Source organism: Octopus bimaculoides, chromosome 11, assembly GCF_001194135.2.
Source record: "Octopus bimaculoides isolate UCB-OBI-ISO-001 chromosome 11, ASM119413v2, whole genome shotgun sequence".
Lineage (NCBI taxonomy): Eukaryota > Metazoa > Mollusca > Cephalopoda > Octopoda > Octopodidae > Octopus > Octopus bimaculoides.
The window spans coordinates 21526355-21534813 of NC_068991.1; the positions used below are offsets into that span (position 1 = coordinate 21526355).

At 39.4% G+C, this 8459-nt stretch overlaps 1 protein-coding gene across 1 annotated transcript in view; it reads right to left on the minus strand.

Annotated features, from left to right (window-relative positions):
* Positions 1-11: 11 nt before the first annotated feature.
* The window catches only part of LOC106881377 (DNA polymerase delta catalytic subunit), a 54954-nt gene continuing 46506 nt past the window's right edge, over positions 12-8459 (minus strand). Inside the window, exons 21-25 of the mRNA XM_014931744.2 lie at positions 7164-7266; positions 6160-6292; positions 4814-4927; positions 1945-2098; positions 12-338 (exon numbers count right to left, since the gene is read on the minus strand). Coding sequence (XP_014787230.1) covers positions 242-338; positions 1945-2098; positions 4814-4927; positions 6160-6292; positions 7164-7266 — 601 coding nt within the window. The 3' untranslated portion in view covers positions 12-241. The remainder of the gene's footprint in view (positions 339-1944; positions 2099-4813; positions 4928-6159; positions 6293-7163; positions 7267-8459) is intronic.

Consider the following 8459-nt stretch of genomic DNA (forward strand, 5'->3'; position numbering starts at 1 on the left):
ATATATATATATATAATTATGAGAAGGTTACAATTTTAATATCACAGATCCCTATGGATCACATAGGTTGTAATCCTTTGAAACATATGTAGGAATAAAGAATGCAATTATAACATGCATTTTCTCCACACACACACACACATATATACACATACATGAAAGGCAAACAATGAAAACGTAGACCATATAAACCAGATGAGTATTTAGATAAGTGTATAAACTCTTAGAGCTCAATGAGAAGCTACCAATCTATGTGACCAAAGCGATGTAGCAGTTTACCTTGGTCAGACACATCTTTCTGAACTTTTTTTCTCATGTAGAAGATTGGACAATCTTGACTGGAAAAGAAAATAGGAAACAGAATTACCAACAATGGAATACAGAAATTTCAGAACAATCATTTTTAGATTTTGATTTGTTTAAATGTAAAATTGAACTTCACGGTTATTCCAGTAATGATGTTTAAAAATTTACCAAGAAATAGAATTGGTATTTTTCTGCAAGTCATGTATGTGACCACAATAAATGCGACACATTTGAGCAAAACATAAATCAGTATATAACGTTCCATTTCACAGTTAAGCATACTGAAGATAGCCCGGACGTCACTCGGACATGACAGATTGACCATTACAAACATCTTGTCAAAGAATGTGAAGACGTAATCTGGAAAGCAGAACATCCAAGTTGGATGTAGAACATTCATTGGAAGCAATATGAGACAATGGTTGTAGTTTCTAGACCTAACTCAAATACCATCATCATCATAAGTGATATTCAGACTACAGTGGAGAAGGCAAACCACTGGATTTGGATAAAAAGAGACAATGAGCAATGCCTAGAATATTGAGTGAAACCTTTTAAGCAGTTAAGTGAAATCGAAATCGAGTTAAATTGGACACTAAACTCCGCTTGCGAAGACCTGTTGAGGCAAGTGAAATCGAAATAGAGTTAAATTCGACGACTGGCACCCATGCCAACGTCGTCTCCTTTCATTGGACACAAAACTCAGCATACAAAGACTTATTGGGGCAAGTGAAAGCGAAATTGTGATGGAACCTGTGCCCAGCATCGTCTTTCTGGCACTTGTGCCCGCGGCATGTGTAAGGACTTTCGAGTGAGATCGTTGCCAGTGCCCCTGGACTGGCTCTTGTGCGGGTGGCACATAAAATACACCATTTTGAGCATGGCCGTTGCCAGTACCGCCGGACTGGCCTTCGTGCCGGTGGCACGTAAAAGCACCCTCTACACTCTCTGAGTGGTTGGCATTAGGAAGGGCATCCAGCTGTAGAAACTCTGCCAAATCAGATTGGAGCCTGGTGTAGCCATCTGGTTTCACCAGTCCTCAGTCAAACCGTCCAACCCATGCTAGCATGGAAAGCGGACGTTAAACGACGATGATGATGATGTAGCAAGTACAGCCTCATCTCAGTAGGGGGTGGTGATGCACAATAATGCCATCAAGAAGAAGACTCCAAAATAGTGTGCATTCTCTCCTGATAACCCAATAAGCTTGCTTACAATCCAGTATGGAGAGCTTTCAACTGGCAGCACTTGTATCTGCAAGTTGTTTGCAAATAATCTCATCAGCACAATAAATGGTTTAATCTTCTAAATAACTTCATGTATGTTGTCACAGGCACAGCTGTATGGTTAGGAAGTCTGCTTCCCAACTACATGGCTTCAGGTTCAGTCCCAGTATACAGCACTTTGGACAAGTGTCTTCTATTAAAGCCTAGGCTCACCAAAGCCTTGTAGGTGGATTTGATTGATGGGAAATGGAAAAAGCCCATCATGTGAGGGTGAGCATGTGTTTACATTTGCCCTTTTCTGAAAATGACTGAAATACAAGTAATCACACACACACACACACACATACACACACACACACACACCTCTTGAGATCGTTCATCTATTCTTCAGTTGAAGCCACAACTTGCTTACCTTGTACAGATGACGTCTTCGTGCAGGCTACCCTGGCATCGTTGACACTGTGTCCAGAGACGTGAGAAACGCTCTTCCAGAGCACTCAACTGGCAAATCTCTTTCTGGTAGATTGCAGATTCCTGAGACTTGCAGTGTTTGCATACTGCTTTGTCTGAAAATGGACAAAGAAAAAAATAAACCATTAGACAACAATGATGATGCGGGTGACCACAACCACCACCACCACGACCACAACTACCAAGGGTTAAGCAGTGATGTGCACAAATATAAACTTATTATCAGTTCAAATATACTTGAGGAATATTTGAACCCATAAGAAAGCCATTCACTGCATTTTGTCACGGGGGGAAACTTTTTGCTGTAAACAAATTAGGGTAAACACACCAAGTCAGCCAAGAGTACCCCTCACCCAGATTGGTGTACGCATGTATGCATACTCAATCTGGATGGAGGGCACTCCAGACTGATGTGGAACGAGACACAGAAAAGCAGAAGCTTGCCTATGTTCAGCAACATGAGGACCAAAGAACTGAAGTGTTTCGGATTGCAAGAGAGAAAAATCATAGGAGAGAAATGTGTCTGTATGGATTATGGTGCACTTGCATGTAATGATTCTTTTCTACTATAGGCACAAGGCCTGAAATTTGGGGGCGGGGGATAATCAATTACATCAACACCAGTGTTTTACTGGTACTTAATTTATCGACCCTGAAAGGTTGAAAGGCAAAGTCGACCTTGGCAGAATTTGAACTCAGAATACCGCTAAGCATTTCACCCAGCGTGATAACGATTCTGCCAGCTTGCTACCTTCTTGCATGTAATGATTCTGCAAAGAAATGGGCTTGGAAATGCCATTATGAAAGACTGCTGAACGTAGAGAATGAGTCGGAGGAGAAGAGTCTGCCAAATGTTGACCCAATTGAGGGACTGGCTACCTGAATCGAGAGTTCCATAGTAGATAAAGCAATTAAGGATATGAAGACAGGAAAAAAACCCTGGCTCATCAGGAATCACCATTGAGATGCTTAAGATATCTGGCAGTGTGGGTGATGTTCTAGTCACCTGTATTGTAAATCAGGTGGTTCACAAAGGAGTCATACCCAATGACTGGTGTAGTCGCACCATAGTTAACTGCTACAAAGGTAAAGGTGATGCCTTAGATAGAAATAATTAGAGGAAACAAATTGTTGGATCAAGTGATGAAAGTTACAGAGAGATTGATAGCCCAACTAATTAGGGAGAGAATTAGTTTAGATGAGATACAGTTTGTTTTTGTGCAAGAGAGAAACACCACTGATGCTACATTTCTGGTAAGGCAGCTGCAGTAGAAATACATAGCCAAAGATAAACCTCTGTACTTGGCCTTTGACAGGGTCCGCTGATCCCTTATCTGGATGTCAATGCAGAAACTAGGCATAGACAAGTGGTTGGTGAGAGCTGTACAAGCTATGTACAGGGATGCTACCATTAAGCTGAGGGTTGACTATAAGTACAAATAGTTCACCAAGGATTGGCGCTCCGTCTATTCTTGTTCATCATAGTCCTCCAGGCAATAACAGAGGAATTCAGGACAGCTGCCCCTGGGAGCTCCTCTACGCTGATGACCTTGCTCTTATAGCTGAATCCCTACCTGAACTAGAGAAGAAGTTTCAGGTGTGGAAGCAAGGTCTAGAATCAAAGGGCCTTAGAATTAACTTGGCAAAACCCAGTTTTAGTACATAGAAAGGCAGACAAATCACAAATCCCTTCAAGTAGATGGCCCTGTACATGTTCGATAGTGTAAGCATCTTGAGAGAAAAGTTAGGCATAAACAGCATCAGATGTGGTGTGCAAGAGAGACGACTGCACTGGTATGGTTATGTGAAGAGTACGGACGAAGGTAGCTGTGTAAAGAAATGCCGATCTCTAACTGTGGAGGGAACCTGTGGTAGAGGTAGACTCAGGATGACATGGGATGAGGTGGTGAAGAAATGATCTTCGAACTTTGAGTCTCACAGAAGCAATGACTAGTAACCGAGACCTTTGGCGATGTGCTGTGCTTGAGAGAACCCATGAAGCCAAGTGCACCCATGCTGGTGGCATGTAAAGAACACCTTTTGAGCGTTGGGCCTCTCGGAGGCAAAGTGGCTGAGTTCCTTTCAAGTGTTGGACCTCACGGAGGCAATTACCGAGACCAATGGCATTATACAGTGCTTGAGAAGACCCATCAAGTCGAGCAAAATCACAGCTGTGGCAGATACCGGTGTCATGCAAATTGGTTCCCATGCCAGTTGCACACAGAAGCATCCCAGTGTCATGCAAATGGCACCTGTGTCAGAGGCACGTAAAAGCACCCATTACACTCTCGGAGTGGTTGGTGCTGTACAGCCTTCCAGTGTGCCAGCCTGGTCAAATCGTCCAATCCATGCCAGCATGGCCAACGGACGTTAAATGATGACGATACACACACACATACACTATAGAAATTATACACTGACAGAAGTTAGAAATATATACGATATATACAGAAATACATATACTGATATTATATATAATGTATATGAGTGTTTAAGAATTTACACCAGTAAAACAAATGTCCACTAACTTATAAGAAGCCAGAAGACAGCAATTGGCAGGGTCCAAACAAAACTTGAGTAAATTGTACATAAGCTGAAGAGAGCCAATAAGTCAGAAACACTCTAGTTTCTTATAATTCTCAATTAATTCTATTGCTTTTGGGTGTTGTTAGCTACATACACATATGTACACCAAACTATGCATCATAAACACACACATGTATATATATATATATATATATATATATATATATATATATATATGCAGACACAAACATACACACAGTGAAGGTTATCAAAGCCTTACTTACTGCCACTGTCCAACACAGCTTTACAACCAATACAGGTACTTTTCTTCTTGGTGAAGGCAGCCAGGCCACCTACTTTGGATATAACCAATGTTTTTGTTCGAGTGTGGTCACCTCCTACAATAACATAGACAATAATATTAAAAAAACTGATGCAACAAAAACAGAAACAAATATATTAATGAGTTGGAGCATAATTATAATTATACATGTTTGTTATATCTACTTTATATTAGCCATGTTTATTTTTAGATATATTTAGATGTTTCATCACAACTGCAACTAAAGGTTGTTAACCATACAATAACACAAACACACATATATATATATATGTGTGTGTGTGTATAACATAAAGAACTTAATGTATACACTGCTCAGGTGCACTACAACTCATCAGAAAAGACAACTAAAAGGCGGTGAGCTGGCAGAAATGTTAGCACGCCGGACGAAATGTTTAGCGGTATTTTGTCTGCCAGTACGTTCTTAGTTCAAATTCCGCTGATGTCAACTTTGCCTTTCATCCTTTTGGGGTCGATAAATTAAGTACCAGTTACACACTGAGGTCAATGTAATCGACTTAATCCCTTTGTCTGTACTTGTTTGTCCCTTCTATGTTTAGCCCCTTGTGGACAATAAAGAAATAAGAAAAGATAACCAAAAGTGCATGTACAGAACATAGAATAATGCACAGAAAGTGAACAGTGACTGAGTCATTTAAAAAAAGGTGGGGGGAAGGGGTCAGGTGTAAATCAACTAAGACATATAATCCACGAGGACAGATTATTGACCCCAAAAAATATAAAATAAAGTTGACTTCAGTAGGACTTGAACACAGAATGCTGAGAGTCAGAAGAAATATTGTGAGGCATTCTATTCAAAACTCTAACAATTCACCACCATTAATTTAAATATAGTAAATAAAGACCTCCTTCAATTATGAATGACCATGGGATTGCACCTAGAAAATTCCCCTCCTAGGCACAAGTCCAGGCAAGGTTGTTTATGGAAGACCAGCAGTCACTGATGCATACCAGCCTCCTCACTCCACACCACTGATGTTATCCAAGGGAAAGGCAAAGGCCGGTACAGCTTGGCACCAGTGACATCACAACTCATAATAATGTGTCTTGCTCAAGAACACAACACACGGCTCAGTCTGGGAATCGAACTCATAACCTCGTGATTGTAAGCTCGACACTCTAAACACTGAGCCATGCACCTTCACTCAATTTAAATATAAACACTTTAATATTAGTGCTTTCAACTTGGTTGGTAACATGGGAACCAGACTAGGAGGTATTCTAAGGTGAGCTGAAACCAAAGGTGTTCAATTATAAACTGTTACATACTTAAGAGGACCGATTCTGCTTTTTTCTCTCCAAGAATTGGTTCAAATATTCTCAGCAATGGCTTCGACAACTGGTTAGTGAGGTAGTATTCAGTATCAATAGGGATATTGTTCTCGAGTACATAGATGGGATCCTGTAACAGGAAAAAAATAAGTCTGATTAGATGTGATATTTTATGCACATGCATGAGAAAAGAAAGTTAAGTATCAAAGCTAGTAGCTAGCTAAAGCATCAATCATTTTAAAGCATCAACCATTGATACCACCTCCTAATGACATCACTGTAATGGAGTGGAAGTTCTTTGAAAAGCTTTTCTGAGAGGGAACAGTACAAGTGACATTCAATTCTTAACTGTGAATATCACTGTTGGAGCCCCTAAAATTGCTCCAACTGTTGGGTTTCACAATCACAGAGGACCTCTCTTGATGAAAGCACAATTTAACATAACTAAGACCACATCCCAATAGCTAGCCCTTCTCTTCAGGGTTAAAAGATATAACTGACACTCCATTGGTTATGACAGTTCCAGTTGATCCAATCAACAGAACAGCCTGCTCATGAAATTAATAAACAAGTGGCTGAGTACTCCACAGACACGTGTACCCTCAACATAGTTCTCAAGGAGGTTCAACATGACATAAAATATGACAAGGCTATCCTTTTGAATAAGAAAAGCAAAAGAATCCACCTAACTCTTCTGTTATCATATCACTGTTGAAATACACTGCTTTTATTTAAATTAATCTTAAAAATAATGAAGAATTTAGCAAAATAATTTTGCCATTATTATGATGGTGTTTGGAACATACATCAACACAGAATTTTGATTGACGGTTTTAATTTAGATCAGTTTAAAACAGGAAGTTTGCATCACTGAACAAGGGATAGTCTCTGGTGAATTGGTATCAAATAGGTTGAAATGATGAAAAGTAAAGAAGATAAAGAAGGTAAAGGAAGGAAGGAAGGAATGAAGGAAAGATGGGAGGGAGGGAGGGAGACCATACCTCAGATTTAAGGTAAGCCGCTGTGTTTTTTGGTGCAGCAATTATCACATAGGGAACACGATCTCCCAACTGAGGTGCACTACCTGGGTTACGTTTCTTTATTCTGTAAAAATTAGAAAAAAAATAAACTCATAAACAGAATTACAACACAGAAAAGAATATGAGCAAACAAGGGAACTTCAACACGATTGCATAAACCTGGTGGAAATAACACCATACCAACCACCCACTACCACACTGTACACAAAACACTAAACCCAGCCTGTTTCCCCACCATAATGTCATACCCGCTAGAATTTCTTCTCTACAAACATCAAATTGCAAATTCTTTTCACTTGGTCTTGGACGACCTGTGAATGCCACCAGTATAGCCCTTCTTCAAAACAAAAACCAATAAAAGAACAAACAATATCTTAATTTGGTTAATGGGTTTGTCAGAGATTAAATACAGGGCCAAGACCTTTAAATGACTACAATAGACAGAATGCTGTTATTGTCATCCAAAAGACTAGACGGTGGTAAGCCAAACTACAGATTTAATCTATAATCCAAGAACAGAAACAGACCCTTAAATGGTCCTCAATGCAGTTGCCCCTCTGCCAAATGTCACTTATAACATACTGGTTGATTTAAAGCAGTGGTTCTCAACCATTTTTTTAATTTATAGACCCCTCTGCCAAATGTCACTTATAACATACTGGTTGATTTAAAGCAGTGGTTCTCAACCATTTCTTTAATTTATAGACCCCTCAGATTCCTATTTTATTCAGCTGGACCTGAATAGTCACTCAATGTTTTAAAAAATCCTATTATATTTTTATAATTATTTATTAGAAACTAGCAGAAATACCCGGCGTTGCCCGGGTTAAAGAGAATAATGAAATCTAAAAACGCCGTCTAGACTACGCATCATCTTTATATATAGAGATGTATATACACACACGCACCCAAACACACGTATATATATATATATGTATATCAATATAAATATATGAAAGTCAATGAAGTTTCGTAAAAGAAGGTGATCATGTACATACTTTCTTGCTGTTGTGATTATAACACCTCGTTGTAAACTATGTTCCTTGTTTTCCCTTGTTATGGCCGTTATGGCCGTTATGCAAAGAATATAATTTCCAAATTTCATAAAGATCCATTCAGTACTTTTGACGTAGTTTTGGATAAGAAAACAAATGACTAATGTGTGTGTTTGTGTGCATGTGTATGTGTGCATGTGTATGTGTTTGTGATGGGTGTATATCATCATCATCGTTTAACGTCCGCTTTCCATGCTAGCAT